Source organism: Garra rufa, chromosome 14 (assembly GCF_049309525.1).
Source record: "Garra rufa chromosome 14, GarRuf1.0, whole genome shotgun sequence".
Taxonomy (NCBI): domain Eukaryota; kingdom Metazoa; phylum Chordata; class Actinopteri; order Cypriniformes; family Cyprinidae; genus Garra; species Garra rufa.
In genome coordinates this window covers 8,630,438-8,647,765 of record NC_133374.1, presented here as the reverse complement: position 1 = coordinate 8,647,765, position 17,328 = coordinate 8,630,438, and the positions used below count along the sequence as shown (strand labels likewise).

At 31.9% G+C, this 17,328-nt stretch overlaps 1 protein-coding gene across 1 annotated transcript in view; it reads right to left on the bottom strand.

Moving 5' to 3' along the window:
* The window catches only part of robo1 (roundabout, axon guidance receptor, homolog 1 (Drosophila)), a 352,432-nt gene that overhangs the window by 25,721 nt on the left and 309,383 nt on the right, over nt 1-17,328 (bottom strand). Inside the window, exons 6-9 of the mRNA XM_073818325.1 lie at nt 16,105-16,339; nt 9,780-9,901; nt 5,571-5,742; nt 742-945 (exon numbers count right to left, since the gene is read on the bottom strand). Of these exons, the coding sequence (XP_073674426.1) occupies nt 742-945; nt 5,571-5,742; nt 9,780-9,901; nt 16,105-16,339 (733 nt within the window). The remainder of the gene's footprint in view (nt 1-741; nt 946-5,570; nt 5,743-9,779; nt 9,902-16,104; nt 16,340-17,328) is intronic.

The following is a 17,328-nucleotide window of genomic DNA, read 5'->3' as shown; positions in this document are numbered from 1 at the left end:
CTCTTGCGGTCGACACGTTCAATTAACTTGAATGCGGCCCAGCCTTGGGAGTCTATGAATGCGAACGCTAATGAATGGCTTGGATCTTTTCCTTTAGATTCCTGCCAATAAACATTCCATTAGCTTCATGTCCTTGAGACGCACGTCAGAAAAAAAAAACGCCATTGTTCCGTTCGCCATCACTTAAGAGAAAACGGAAAGAAAGCAAAAGCTGCTCTGAATTCAGACCGTAAGGGATCCGCCGTGATTCATCAGGGTCGAGAGAGGAAACGGCTTTTTAAAAAAAAAGGAAAAAAAAAAAAAAAATGAATTCTGTGGTTTCGGGCTTATCTAATTTAGGAAAACCTTAAGTATTCGCATACTAACTTTTATAAAAGCGCCTGATGTTTGGGATTAAACCTGAGATTACAAAGCAAAACACGAGCAGCTGCACAGCTCGAGGCCAAACACGTCTACCAGCGAAAGAAAGAAGGACGAGCTGATAATGAAACCATTAAACATCTGCCTCTGACTAACGCACAAACTCGATATTAAAAGATCAGTTGGAATTTTTGGGGTTTTAGATGAGAAACTGGACCACGCCTTCTTAATGAAAGCTCAGGCATTCATAATTATCAGTTTGGAGTGACTAACCTCCTACTGATCTTATATTTTATGTGTTTTTAAATCATTATCTGTGAGTACTCGGTTATGTAGCACAAGTGCTAAAAGAAAAATGGAGTTTGAACTGGTTGGACTGACCTTTGCGGATGCCGGCGTAGCTGCTGCTGAGGCCGTTCCTCTTCTTGCGGTGACGGTAGAGCCAGATGCTGAAGACCATGAGGATGATCCAGCAGGCCGCGCCGATGCCCGCGATGAAGGCCGGCTGGCGGACCACATCTGAGATCTGCTGGGAGATTGTGTTGTCGTCGTCCAGCGGTGGCGGAAGAACGCGGCCTGATGAGTCTGAGATGAAAATGACGAGAAAAAAGATAAAAAGGGGTTCATAAAATATGTCACTGAAGCAATAATTAAAGAAATATTTTAGGTGAGGTACACTTGTGGCATGCTGTAAATTTCTTAAAAATAAAAAATAAAAAGATTTGTACTTAATCCAGTTTTAAGAAAATGCACAAAAAATATAAGTCAAATAAAATATCTAAAAAAATTTCAATAGTAACTTATTTAAACCAAAATATTTCTTTACATTTGTAAAACATTGTGCAGAAAATTATGTAAAAATAATGACTGATATTAAAAAAATAATAACTGTATAAATAAAATAAAATATAATACATACTGTTAATAACTACATTATATAACTTTTTTGTAGGTCACAGAACTTGTTTAAACCAAAATATTTCTTTACATTTGTAAAAGAAATGTACAGAAAATATATATTTCTTAATAATAATAATAAAAGTAACAATAACAATAATTGTCAAAATAATGCTTGATATTATAGATAATAAATGTAAATAAAATAAAAATTAATAATAATGTCAATAACTACATTATATAACTATTTTTAAATACATTTTACATATTTTTTTGTTGCAGAACTAGTTAAAATTAAAATATTCCTTCAAAATTGTGTAAAGCATTGTACAGAAAATATATATATGTTAATAATAATACTAATAATAAAACTAACAATAACAACAATGGTAATTATTAATACTTCTAAATAATGCTTGATATTATAAATAATGTATAAATACAATAAAAATTAATAATAAAATTATAAATAATGCCAATAACTACATCATATACATTTCTGTACAAACATTGTACAGAAAATATATAATTGTTAATAATAATGTAAATATAATGCTCAATATTATAAATAAATGTATAAATATATAAAAAATAATATCATAATAATATAATAAAATTAAAATGAATAAAAATAGCAATAACAACAACTGTCAAAATAATGCTTGACATTATAAATAAATAATAAAAATAACTACATAACTTTTTTTGCATGTCGCAGAACTAGTTTAAACCAAAATATTCCTTTAAATTTGTAAAACATACACAATTTATATTTGTTAATAATAAAGATAACAATAATAACAATTGTCAAAATAATGCTTGATATTAGAAATAAATGTATAAATCAAATAAAAATAACAACAATTGTGTCAAAACAATGCTTCATATTATAAGTAAAAATGAATAATAAAATAAAATGATAAATAAGGTCAGTAACTACATAATATAACTTTCTTTGCATGTCGCAGAACTATTTTAAACTAAAATATTCCCTTACGTTTCTAAAACATTATATAGAAAAAAAAATAATTGTTAATAATAACAACAATTATTAATGTCAGAATAATTCTTGATATATTAATAATAATAAAAAATCTACTTGAAACATAAAACAGCAACAGGAAAGAATAATGATCCAATCACTATTCAGAGCTGTTCATTTTGCTGTAAGATTAATAATGTGACTTTTGCTAAGTACTGCCTTTGAACTGGAATACTGCGTTAGAATAGACAGCAAAAAGTGAGTTCAGTGCTTTTATATATTATGTAAAAGATGAATTATGAATGACAAGGCACTGTCTGGAAGAACTTCAACCTACAAAGCAAATTCTCTTCTGCGCTCTCGCTCTCGGTTGCCCTCGCTTATTTCTACATTAAAGAGAAACCAGCGCTGTCGACCCAAAAGAAATCTCATTCTGTTGACTCGCTTCATTTTTTTCATCTTTTCCCCTTCCTCCCTGCGTTTCATGTGGGCGTCACTTTCATCTTTTGGAGTTTTTGTCTTCTTTTTCAGCTGGGGGCAAACAGGTTCTCCCAAAACCTGAGCATCTCTTCCTCAGCGCGCTGTATTCCCCGCTCCGTCTTTGTATGAGTCTGTCCTCTGTACTTCCTGTCTCAGAGGTTTTGCTTGTTGTTTGGTTGTGACTGAGACTCCGCTGAGAGGCCAGGCCAGGACAGGTGCGTAGGATGCGGAGATGCAAGAAAGCCCACGGTGTGACAAATGCTTTTGAGACCTGCGTCCTCTGCTTCCGGCGGCGGCGTAAGGCCACAGAAGCACACTCAGCAGGGGAATCGGCGGCGGTGAATGGAAGCCGATCAGTCACTGCGTTCAAGAGGAGCCGAGTTCATTCATCCCACGCTGCACTTTAATGCGGGAGCTAAACGACTGCCTGAAAATCTGCTGCTCTCTACTGTGAGGTTACAGTTGAAACTGGTACTACCAAACATGCTTCAATGGGGGACAAGTACTAGTATTACCCAGAATGCAATGTAATGTTACTCAAAAGACTGCAGACAATATATGAAAGCAAAAATAAATACAGTTTGGGGTTGTAAGATTTTTTTAGTCTCTTGTTCTCACCAAGGCAAAAATACAGTAAAAGCTCAGTAATATTGTGAAATATTATTCAAATTTAAAATAAGTGTTTTATGTTTGAATATGTATTAAAATGTAATTTATTCCTGTGATGCAAAGCTGAATTTTCAGCATTATTACTCGTCTTTAGTGTCACATGATTCTTTAGAAATATTTTAATATGCTGATTTGCTGCTTACCAACAAATAATAATAATAATAATAATAATAATAAATACAAATGTATAAATGTTAAAAACAGCTATGCTGCTTAATATTTTTGTGGGAATCATAGATTTTTTTTGATGAATAAAAAGAACTTAAAAGCATTAAAGAAAAAAAAAAGAAAACGAATAAAAAAATTAATGCCAGTAGATTTTGGTTCCTCATAAAAAAAATAAAAAAATAAAATAAAATAATAATATGCTAGAAAATTTGATTTTGTTCCCCATAAAAAAATCTTTAAAGATTTTTTATCAATTGAATGTGTCCTTGCTGAATAAAATTATTAATACAATATCTTAAAAACAAAACAAAACAAAACTCAAATCTTAATTTGAAATCTTAAAAGATAAAAAGTATTGTGGGAAACATTTTACAAATAATATACTACAAAATTAGCTTTTTTCCTCATTAACAAAAAAAAAAATAATAAAATAAAATGATAATAATAATAATAATAATAATAATAATAATATGCTAGAAAATTAGATATTGCTCCTCCTAAATAAAAAAATAAAAAATAATATGCTAGATAATTAGCTATTGTTCCTCCTTAGACAATTAAAAAAATATATTAAAAATAATAATAATATGCTCGAAAAAATGTTTTACATCAATTACATTTAGTTCCTCATAAAAAATAAAATAATAATAATAATATGCTAGAGAATTAGATTTTGTTCCTCATAAAATAATAATGATAATGATAATGATAATAATAATAATACGCTTGATTTTGTTCCTCAGTGAGATTTTGTTCCTCGCAAAAAATAAAATAATAAATAAAAATGAATGAAAATGAATAAGACAAACAGATTTTTTTTTAAATAAATCTTTAGTAACACTGTCTTTACTGTTATCTTTTATCAATTTAATGTGTCCTTGCTGAATAATAGTATTAATAAAATTTCTTTTAAAAAACTCAAAAAATGCTAGAAAATTAGATTTTGTTCCTCAAAAAATAATAATAAATAAATAGTAATAATAACAATAATAATAATATATTTTGTTCCTCATTAAAAATAATAATAATAAAAAAGATAAATAATAATAAAATAAATAAGAGATGGGAAGTATTGTAGGAAACATTTGACAAATAACAAGATTTTGTTCCTCATTTGCAAGTCGCTTGGGAAAACTTACCATGACACATTCTTATAACCATATTGTTTAACCCTATTATTCCCAAGTTACTTTTTCCATTTACATTCATTTTCTATTTACTTTTTGAGTAACAAGCCTCTTCAATGACTAACAATGTTATATATAGAACAGTATATATGTGTGTGTGTGTGTGTGTGTATAGTTCAAAAGTTATTGAAAAAAATATTTGAAAAGTTCTTAATCTGTTTTTCTTAGTGTACTTTACTCTATGAGTCCCTCTTTGTGCATCCAACAGGCTTTCAAAATACATATTAATCTCTTTCTGTCAAATGACTGACTATCAACTAGATTCTGACAGCAGTGATTGACGTCTTATTAAAAACAGATTTGCATAACCGGATGGCCTATTATCCACCTGTATCCATTGGCACAACACCAGGCTGCTTTACAATCACCTCCATTCAGCACAGTTTAACCGCTGCCACCGATGTCTCGAGGCTGAACAAGTTAAAGCTGGTAGGTTAATGGAGAAATAAACTAAAAGCAATTAAAGGCTTTGCAGCACTAAAGTAAACTGCACTTTACCTGACGTCTCCTTTATTCACGGATGAGAAAGAGGACTCTGATAAGGCTGTTTTTATTGTAAATTACATACTTTTTGATGGATAACCACAAGGCAAGTTACAACCGTGCCATTTGCAAGCATAAACGATACGTTTTTTTTAAAGTGAGGCCTTAAATAATGGGCATTATCACAAACCTTTCCATCCATAATAACACAGCCAGGCTGGTAGCTGCTATCAGAGTGTTTGTTGAGTTTCTGCAACCCGTTATCAGATGAATCATTTATATAGTTACTAAGATTCAACAACAGCCGTCTCGGTTAACCTGAATAAAATCCCGGTCCGACTCACCTAACTGGAAGGACGTAGCCTCGCTCTTCACCCCAGGACCGGCCCCTGTGCTGGCTGCCACCTCCACCCTGTATGTGACCCCTGCCGCCAGGCCGGGAATCAAAAGCGAGTGTGTGGATCCATCCACCGTGCGGTTAATGTGGTATCGGCTTTCATTACCAAGACACCAGATCTGAGGAGGGAAAGGAAAGAAAACATGATGGGAGACAAGCGGTTAGCACTTAATAAAAAAATATTTATGTTGAATAACAAGTCTGTTCCGAAAGAGTGAACCTTTTTAAGTGATACTAATGTGAACTAAGCAGTCAAAAGTTTGGGCACACCTACTTTATCATTGCTATTTTGCATTTTAATAGTCTTTAAGTCTTGAAAAGTCTTTAAAAGTATAAAATAAATCAAAGCATAGTAATGATGTATGTCCATAATTTTTTTTTTTTTAATTATATATATATATATAATTTTTTATTTATATATATATATATATATATATATATATATATATATATATATATATATATATATACACACACAATTTTTTTTTTTACAAATTTTGTATTACTTGACTGAGTTTATGTTTTACACTATCTTAATAACAATAACAAAAATAATAATAATTTATAAAAATAAAACTATTTTAAGCATATAAATGAGTCTTTGAAAAGCAATCAAGATAATGTGAAGCATAAATTTACTCAAGTTCAAACCTGTGTGTGAATAATATTATGATTACACATTAATAAACAGTAATAATAATATTTTTACACACAGGTTTGGACACAGTTGACTGTAGTAGTAATAATAATAATAATAATCATTTGTAAAAATAATAATATTTAATAATAATTTCAAGCATGTAGATGAGTCTTTGCTAAGATCACGAGAAGCACAAATTCAATCAAGTGTATTCAAACCAGTGGACAAATAAAAATAAATATTTAAAATATAAAATATATAAAAGTTATTGCAATGCTTGTATGCTTCACATGATCTTAGTACTACTAGTAAGTAGTAGTGATTTGTAAAAAATAAAATAATTTCAAATAAATAAATATTTAAAATATATCAAAATATTATAATACTTTTATGCTTTACGTGATCATAATAATAGTAGTAGTAATTTGTGAAAATAAAATAATTTCAAACAAATTTGTCCTTGAAACAACAAACATTTGAAATATATTAAAATATATAAAAAATATTGTTTTATGCTTAATTTGATCTTAATAACAACAATTCTTATTATTAACAATATTTGTAAAAAATAAAATTATTTCATATTTTAATTGCATATAAACAAGTCTTCAAAAAATGTACAAAAAAAAAAATATATATATATAGAACAATATATATATATTTTTTTTAACATCATGAGAAGCATAAATTCAGTCAAGTGTATTAAAACGTGCATAAAAATATTACTTTTAATTTATGTATTTCTATATTTTGTATTTCAAGAATTTACAATAATAAATAAAAATAATAATAATAATTATTATTATTACGATGATGATAATGTTTAAATAGCATTGTTTAGAAATATTGAATTCAAGAGACGCTTCAATTCAGTGAAGTGTGTCCGAACTGTTGTGCTAGACATAAATTGTTTTGCTAACAATGTTACATACAATATTTCTCTTCTGAAAATAATGTACGACTGTCCTTAAAACAAAACCAGTTTCCTCAAAGCTGGTAAGTAAATCTCATTAAATGTTACCGTTTACCCTCCTACATCAATTCACACACTATCATGTAGCGCTAAAGTTGAAACATGTCATGAAAACAAGATTCACCACCTAGAACAACACTCCCTATCTGTGGTACCGACACTCCGTCTTCAAGGCAAAGGTCTAATTTTCCCTGACATGAAAACGCAGCTTTCTTTGTTTTCATTGCGTGCACTGAACCCTGGTCCGTTTCCTCCTCTCGGGAAGCTCAGCCAGCCGTGCCGACCAAATGAGCGTCAAAGTGTGTGTGCGACCCTGTGCGTGACCAGAGCTCGGATCAGCCACCCTCACCCTAACACAATCACAGGCCCAGCAGCGGGCCCATTTGCCAGGGTGAAATGTGATATCGGCCCTTCTCCGTCCGTCTAACTTCGATTATAAGGTCAGCAAAATGACCTCCGCTCAGCTCTATACAAAGACACATAGAAAATATGCTTTTTTACATGTTTTTCTATGCTGACGTCCTCTTTTTCGGAAACGCTAACCAGATTTAGACATCCCCGAAGGCTTCTGAAGAAAAAAAAAAAAGTGGATTATGGGACGCAAGAGAGAAAGCGTGGTAACGAGCGAGGACGTTCTGAGGGGTCTGAAGTTCTCCTGAGGCACAATGGGTAGAAAAAAATAAGGGTACAAGAAAAGTGATTAGCGAAAAATCCTCCTCCGCCCAATTTAACAAGCATGAAATTACTCACTAGCTTCCCTTCAACTGCCTGAAAACATTTACCTGGAAAATTAACTGGGACTGAGTGACTCAAACCGCACCTCTTCCCGTCAGCCGCGGCCTACGAACTAAATACCGAAACACCGCAAAGTCATTAAAATTTTAAAGCCTGAAAGGAATATCGTATGAAATGGGCTCTTGTTATCTTGTTTGGACATGAAAAGCACATAGAGACATGTTGGCGCAATTATATTTGCTAGTATGTATTGCATATGTGACTATATGCTAGAACGATGTATGTTTTGACTACAAATACAAAGCGGATACAAAAAAGTCACAAAGCAGCTACAAAAAAGTCGTATTCGTAATTTGCGAAAGGAATTATCTTATGTAATATAATGTAGCATGTTATAAGATAACGTTTTGGCACACTACTAACTAGTCAAAAGAATATTTTGTCTTAAACTAGTCCCTAGTCAAAACAACTAGCAATACAACATTGTATTTTGGTCAAAAAAAAAAAAAACATGGCCTTGTTTGGATATAAAAACGCACATAAATACACACAGAAAGAAAATAAAGTATTTGTTAGTATGTACAATTGTGTATGACTACAAATACATTTACAAAAAATTAATTAACAGGAATTAATAACAGCATGTTTACAAGGGAATGTTTTGGCACACTACTAACCAGTCAAAAAAATATTTTATGTATATTCATTCAATACATATTTATGTATGTGTGTGTGTGTGTGTATATATATATATATATATATATATATATATATATATATTAATAATTATACTTGTAAGGAAAATGTGTAAGAAACGTGTGTTAAATAATTTTAACATACACACACACACACACACACACTTCATAGCAATATATGTATATATTTTATAACTGTTGTTTTATTATACGAATATTATATTATATTAGAATATTGATATAAATAAAATTGTATAATTTATATATTTATATATATATATATATATATATATTGATAATTTATCATTTCAAATTCTTATGAGGGAATGTTTTGGCATAAATACAATAATGATAAAAAAAAATACAAAATAAATAAAATCAAAAGAAACAAGTATCAAAACATTTACTGTATGTGACCCTGGACCACAAAACCAGTCATAAGGGTTAATTTTTTGAAATTGAGAGTTTATACATCATCTGCAAGCTGAATAAATAAGCTTTTATGTATGGTTTGTTAGGACAGTACAACATTTGGCCGAGATGCAACTATTTGAAAATCTGGAATGTGAGGGTGCAAAAAAAATCTAAATATTGAGAAAATCGCCTTTAAAGTTGTCCAAATGAAGTTCTTAGCAATGCATATTACTAATCAACAATTACATTTTGATATATTTACAAAATCTCTTCATGGAACATGATCTTTACTTAACATTCAAATGATTTATACTGTAAAAGAAAAATTATTTTGACCCATACAATGCATTTTTGGCTTTTGCCAACATACCCATGCTACTTAAGACTTTTGTGGTCCAGGGTCACATATGATCACATCTGTCTGGAAGGACATTGTGGTAACACCCAACGTGAACCACTAGATGGCAGCATGTCCCAACATCTAAATCCCCCCAACGAAAACCAAACCATTACCCACTACACTCCCACCATTCATTCAGCAGCACATCATAAACTGAATAGAGTGTGAGCCAGTAAATATAATGTCCTTTTCCACTTCCTATTTCCTTCCTTAACAATCATCCTTCAGTCTGTAGTTATTGGGGGGGTTTTCATACTTCCTTTGTCTCACTCTCATTGTCTGTTTCCTCTATTTCATACCTTATACTCCTGCACCACGCCGTTCTGCTCCTCCTCCGGGGGCGGTTGCCAGGATACCAGAATAGCTGTGCCGTTGTCTCCGCTTTCCTTTACAGTGACCCCCCTGGGAGCGGCGCTGGGCGCTGCGATAAGAGACACGAGCGGGATGTTACACACACCTTACAACATACACGTGTTTTGCATGCACATATACACCTACTTATATGTATGCACGCATGTGGGCTACATGTGTGTGTGTGTGTGTGCGTGTGTGTGTTCTCTGAAACACATTTAAGCACTCATTTTAATAGTACACACTCAGCGGTATTAGTGCACTTAATGTGCGGCGACTGCCGAGCACAGGGTTCGTACAGATACTGTAAAATTAAATTCCAGGACTTTCAAGGACTTCTCAAGCACTACTTTTTTGAGTTTCAAGGACTTCAATCAGAGATCTCACTTATCGAACATTGTCTTCCATTTCAAATTCTTAAATAAAAGAAATAGATAAAGAAAAATAAAATAAAAATGTATTTGTGGGATTTGTGTTTGTATGCTTTCTTTTTTTGTTTTTATAACTGTACTGTATTAATGGTTTGATGTTTTCTACAGTTTTTTCTCCGACAAATCATTTGCGAACCCGCACCGAAGTCCTGATCTAAATCAAATGATTCCCAATCCACGTTCCAAAGTTTCAATCTAAATCAAATGATTTATGATCCTGCTCTCCAAAGTTCCAATCTGAAGCGAAGGATTTGCAAACCCGCTCCGAAGTTCCAATCTCAATCAAATGATTCACAATCTGTGCTCCAAAATTCCAATCTAAAGCAAAAGATTTGCGAACCCGCCCTGAAGTTCAGACCTTAATCAAATGATTTGTGATCCCGCGCTCAGAAGTTTCCGACCAGAAGCAAAACATACTACTCCAAAGTTCCGATCTAAATCAAATGATTCACGATCCATTCTTCAAAGTTCCAATCTAAAGCAAATAATTCGCGAACCTGCTCTGAAGTTCAGATTAAAATCAATTGATTTGTGATCCTGCACTCCGAAGTTCCGATCTAAATCAAAAGATTCACAATCCATGCTCCGAAGTTCCAATCTAAAGCAAAAGATTTGTGAACCTATTCCGAAGCTCCGATCTAAATCAAATTATTCACGATTCGTGCTCCAAAGTTCCAATCTAAAGCAAAAGATTTGCGAACCCACCCCGAAGTTCCAATCTAAATCAAATGATTCACAATCCCATGCTCCAATGTTCCAATCTAACGCAAATGAGTTGCAACCCCGCTCCAAAGTTCCAATCTAAATCAAATGATTCATGATCCATGCTCCAAAGTTCAAATCTAAAGCAAAAGATTTGCGAACCCACTCCGAAGTTCTGATCTAAATCCAAAGATTTGTAATCTGCACTCCAAAGTTCCGATCTAAATCAAATGATTCACAATCCGTGCTCCAAAGGTCATATCTAGAGATGCACCGATTGATCGGCTAGTGATCGGAATCGGCCGATTTTTGCGTGACCGGCCGGTCAATTTCTCCTCTTGCCGATTCCTAGCCGATCCTTTTATTGCCAGCGGCGCATGCAATTACGTCACAGCCACGCGCGCACTCACAGTCGCGTGTAAACATGTCTTTGGTGTGAGTGAAGATGACAAAGATCGCAGTTTGTAACATTTATAAGGCCAAAATACAACGTGAGGGAACAACCACGAACCACACGCGTTTGGACATGTGGTAGATAGCGCCCCCCGCTCTGCATATTTTGCATGTCTCTCTTAGTTAACACACCTGATTCAGATAACCCACTCGTTAGAAGTAAGCTCCGTGAATGAACTGTGTTCCGATTGACATGGTCCCTGCCCAGTGTTCTTTGCTCCCTACTCCCTGAGCAGGGGATATCCGTTGACGTTTACTACACTTTCATTCATTCACATATTTGCGCTACGCCACCGCATACAGCGTCTTCACACACTAATAGTTCGAAGTGAGCATACATGTTACATTTTTAGGTAATTTAAGCGTGCGCGACGTGAATTTAATTTGTATTTATTTACAGATGCATTTATGTTACACTTCTCTAGTAAGTTTCATCTGTGTGTGAAGACGCTGTATGCGGTGGCCTAGCGCAAATATGTGAATGAATGTTACGAAGTGTAGTACCGCTGGATTAACTGGTGACAAGGTAGAAATGCTTCTCTTTATCAAGGAAAATTTGCTATTAATGCTCAAGTAATAGCATTTAGTACTAGCATTGGTATTTATACCTGTTTGAAGACACAGTGCGCTTTTTGTTATTAAAGTTATTGTTGTGAGATGATCCTGTAATTAATGTTTAAAAAAAAATCCATATAAAATTAATTGAAGAAAAGTAGATTTTTGTATGCCTGCTTTGTTACTTATATTTTATTTCTAATGTTTTCAAGGCTCAGAGCACTTTATCTTTAAGTTATTTTAATATGAGAAGATGCTGTAATGTTTATACATTTATTATAAAACAAAAAAAAAACATTGAGGAAAAGATTTTTGCTAGTATAACTATATACTATGTTAGTTACAGGAACTAATTTTATACCTTTTTCAAAGGCACAAAGCACTTTATTTTGTTGTTAAAGTTATTGTGTTGTAAGAAGATCCTGTAATGTTTAAAAATTTATTTTATAATAAAATAAATTTAATTAAAGAAAATATTTCTGTATAGACCCATGCTTTCATTACAGTTCTTAAAAAAAAAAAAATCGGAATCGGCAAAAATCGGAATCGGCAGGTGACGCTTACTGAAAAATCAGAATCGGAATCGGCCAAGAAAATTGCAATCGGTGCATCTCTAGTCATATCTAAAGCAAAAGATTTGCGAACCCGCTTCCAAGTTCCAATCTAAATCAAAAGATTTGCGATCTGTGCTCCAAAGTTCCGATCAAAAGCAAAAGATTTGCAAAACTGATCCGACGTTTCAATCAAAATTTAATGATTCGCGATCCCGCACTCCGAAGTTCCAGTTTATTATTTTTATTATTATTTCCTTTATTTAGCCAGGAGATCACATTGAGACAGTACTATCTCTTCTTCCAGTGAGACCTGGTCAAAACGGCAGCACATAAAGTTTCACAAAGAAGATCACAAAACACAATACCACAAAAATTACTAAATCAGATCATAAAAAACAATTACATGTATCCTTTAAAACATTATACAGAAGATGTTTAAAAGTACTCAAAGTTGGAAGATTGTCAAGATTAAGCCGATTTTGAAGATCATTCCAAGCCTTAGGAGCATAAAAGGAGAAAGTACATTTGCCAAGATTTGACGTTACCCTTGGGACTATTAACCGAATACAGGAACCAGATCTAGTGCGTTGATTATTTGAGTGAAATCTTAACAAATTAGACAAATAAGATGGTAGTTTACCTAAAAGAGCCTTTAAAATAAATAAATACAAATGTAATTTTCTCCTTTGATATAAAGATAACCAGTCTAAGGAATTATACAAAATACAGTGATGCGTTCGTGAATCTGCACCTGTGACAAAGCGTATTGCTGCATGATAAACAGAATCTAGTTTTCTCAACAGAGTAACAGTTAAATGAAATGATTTGCGATCCTGTACTCTGAAGTTCCAATCTAAATCAAATGATTCACTATACATGCTCTGAAGTCCCGACCTGAGTCAAATGATTCGCGATACACGTTTTGAAGTCCCGATCTGAAACCAGTGATTCGCGATACACAATTCGATTGGAGCGCTTCGAAATAGTGAACGAACACAATGGTTTAACTGATTCAGAGATTCGAAAAGCTCCGTTTCACCCATCACTACGTGCTTTTTAAAATCGTTACAAGTGATGTCGAAATTTAAAAATGAATGACTCTTTTAATTTGATCTGGTTTTTGCTAGTGAATCGCTTGAAATGAATGATTAAAGTCACGGGTTTGAATCGCGGTTCCAGCATAAATGACTCAATTGATTTGGTTTATCTGCTCCTCTTTTCTCCTTCAGCCATGTTTACACGACACTGTCAGTACTACTACTTGCTTAGCTTGATTGTTTTCTGACATTAAGTGAAGCACTTAGGTACCTCTTCAGGAATACTGCTATTTTCAGGGGTTACCAGGCCTTAAATTATAGTCAAAATAAGTCCTCTAAGCACTAATTCATCCATCACAGATGCTAGCACAACAATACTTGAGCTCGGGTTGAACCGAATGTTGTCACTGTACTTCACTTCTCATAACTATTATCCACTTAATACATGTTAACACAAAGCCCTGGAGTGAAACATTTGCTTTGCGTTTGCCGCCTCTGACGTTTCGCATTTCGATTACATAAAAAAGCAGGCAAATTTGGAGCAAAGCAAATGGCTGGCGTTCTCCAGAGCCACAGACGCCACACCCTCAGAACAATTAGCACAGCAGTTGTTTGAGCTTTGGGTTTTTGGCTTCTCGTCGGCTGCTTGGCTTTCGTGAAGCGATTTAAACGGCCCTCTTTGCCCTCCCTCATGGGCCGCAGACCACACGTTAACATAAATGAGAACTACTGAATGCAGGCGAGCGTCTTTCTTGCTCTAGAGGTCTGCACGGGCATGCGGAAAGCCTGAATGCAGTCTGTGAATGTGATCGAGCCAAAGCCAAAAATAAACTCAGCGTCTTTCTATTTCCTGTCCAGGCGGGAACACCCAGGCTCAAAATGCAAAACTGGTTGATTTTGACCAGGAATGTGAGTCCAAAATATTTATAATAATTTATATTCAATGTATTTGGTTTTGTAGTATTTTATTAGAATTTAAATGAAATAAAACATTTTTATTTTATTATCATTTTTATTTCACAAAACCAAACCATATGTGAACATAAAATGAAAAATTGGCCATGAAAAATAAAACTGATTAAAACCTTATCTAAGCCTAAACCAATTTTTTTTAATATAATTTTTTAATATTTTGTTAAATATTTATTTTTAATCTTATTTTGTTTTAATATTTTAACCATATGTGATTAAAAAATGTAAAAAATTAAGCATTAAATGTATAAAAATCCAAGCGCTATGAGTTAAAATTGTGCAATTATTTAAATGTTTTAATTTGTGAAATTTGACTTATTTGTATTACGTTTTTGAAATGTTAGAAAATAACTTTATTACATATATTTTTATTTTAATATTTTAAATATAATATAAATATAAATATATAAATATTTTAATTCTTTTATTTTTCAAATTCAGAATTTGAATTATTTTTGGGCTGCCATTTAATTTTTTTTATAATAATTTATATTTTTAAATTTATGAAATATTACTTTTTCATATAACTTTTTTTTATTTTATAAAATAATTTTAATTGATATAATTTTTATTATTATTTTATTTTAATCATATTTGAACCTAAAATTAAACAATTAAACATGAAAAAACTGACTGAAACCTTGACCGAACCAAATCCAGAAATTTGAATTATCCTAGGGCCATGAGTTATTTTTTTTATAATACTTTACGCTTACATTTATGAAATATTACTTATTTATATAACATTTTAAAATTTATCTAAAATAATTTTAATATACATATATATATTTTATATTATTTTATTGTCATATTTTGAACCATATGTGAACCTAAAATTTAGAAATTAAACATGAAAAAAACCCTGTTAATTTATTTTAATATTTTTAACCATATGTGAACCTAAAATTTAAAAATTAAACATGAAAAAAACCCTGTTATTTTATTTTAATATTTTTAACCATATGTGAACCTAAAATTGAAAAATTAAGCATGAAAAAAAAAACCTGACTGAAACTTTGTACAAAAAAAAAAAATCTAATAATCGGGAATTATCCCAGGGCCATTTTTTTTAAACAATAATTTATATTTTAAAATGTATGAAATATAACTTGTTTATATAACATTTTTTTAAATTTTGAAAATAACTTAAATACTTAATTACACTTAATTTATATTTTATTTTAATATTTTAAACCATATGTGAATTAAAACTGAATGAAACCTTGACAAAAACCTCATACAGAAACCTTGATCGAACCACATTCAGAATTTGAACTGAATTATATAACATTATTTACATTTTATATATATATTTTTTATTTATTTTTTTATTTATCCAACCATCCATCAATTTTCCACCTCTTAATTAGGACCAGGTTTATTCCTTTATACAATTCTAGAAATAAAACCTTGTCCAAACCGAAAATATTTAGACATGCAAGGCACCAACTGTTCACTTTATATCCCATTGTATTGTGACTTCTGTGAAGTCAATGAGAAAGGAATCGTGGGACATTAAGTTTTAAAGCACACAGAGCACACAGTCAGACGGCTGAAAGCTCTCCTCACCTTCCTCCAGGGTCTTGCCCACTTTGATGTCACTGTCGGTGCCTTGGAACTCGTTGAAGAAAGGTCGGACTTTGAACTCATAGGTCACGCCCTTCTTGAGCTGGGTGACGAGTGCGCTGTTCTCCCCCAGGGTTCGAACCTCAAACATGGCCCATTCCACACGCTGCTGAGCGCCCTCTGGGGACGGCCGGTACATCACCTTATAGCCCTGAATGTACTGGGACTGCTGCTCGACCTACAGGCAAGAACAAGGCAAAATTGAAGGACAAAACCACTTAGATGCCTTTAAATGCCTGCTAATGATTACCATTAGCATTATCCAGGACTAGGAAGCTTGAAACACCGCAAGGTTTATGACATATGTTGCTAGTTAGCTGAACTATGCCTTATTATCAGACATCATTTATACCAACACAGTTAAGTATTATAATGTACGACAACTATTACAATTAGTATTTTTTACTTTTTAGAAAATCTGCTTTTAATACATGATCAGATGTACACAAATATATTATGAAAAGGAGGCATGTGGAATTTCTGTACCACTAGCATTTGCAAACAAATTAGAAAATATAAATAAATAAAAATAAAATAAAAATAGTATGTTATTTGTAGGATTTGCCATAAAAACAATGAATGAAAATATATATATATATATATATATATATATATATATATATATATATATATATATATATATTTTTTTTTTTTTAGAAAGAGACAGACATAAAATATAAAAATAATTTTCCTAAATCTGTAGTAAATTGGAGGACCTACTAGGTAATAAAAAATAATGATTAATAATAATAATAATCATCGTCACCATTATCATAAATAAATAAATAACAATTGTTGAGAAAGACATATAAGAATATATAAATAAACTAAAAGATAAAGATAAAATAAAATATGAATAATAATTTTCCTAAACCTGTAGTTAATAGGGGGACTTACTAGGTGATGAATAATAATATTAATAATAATGAATGAATAAATAAATACATATCGTTGAGAGAGGTAGACAGACATGTAAGAATAAATTAAAATAAAATAAATAATAATTTTCCTAAACCTGTAGTCAATTGGAGGACTTACTAGGTAATCAAAATGATGATTCAAAATAATAACAATATTACTATTAATAATCATCATCATAAATAAATAAATACATTTTGAGAGAAAATTAAGTATTATAATGTACTAATAATAACTATTACAATTACT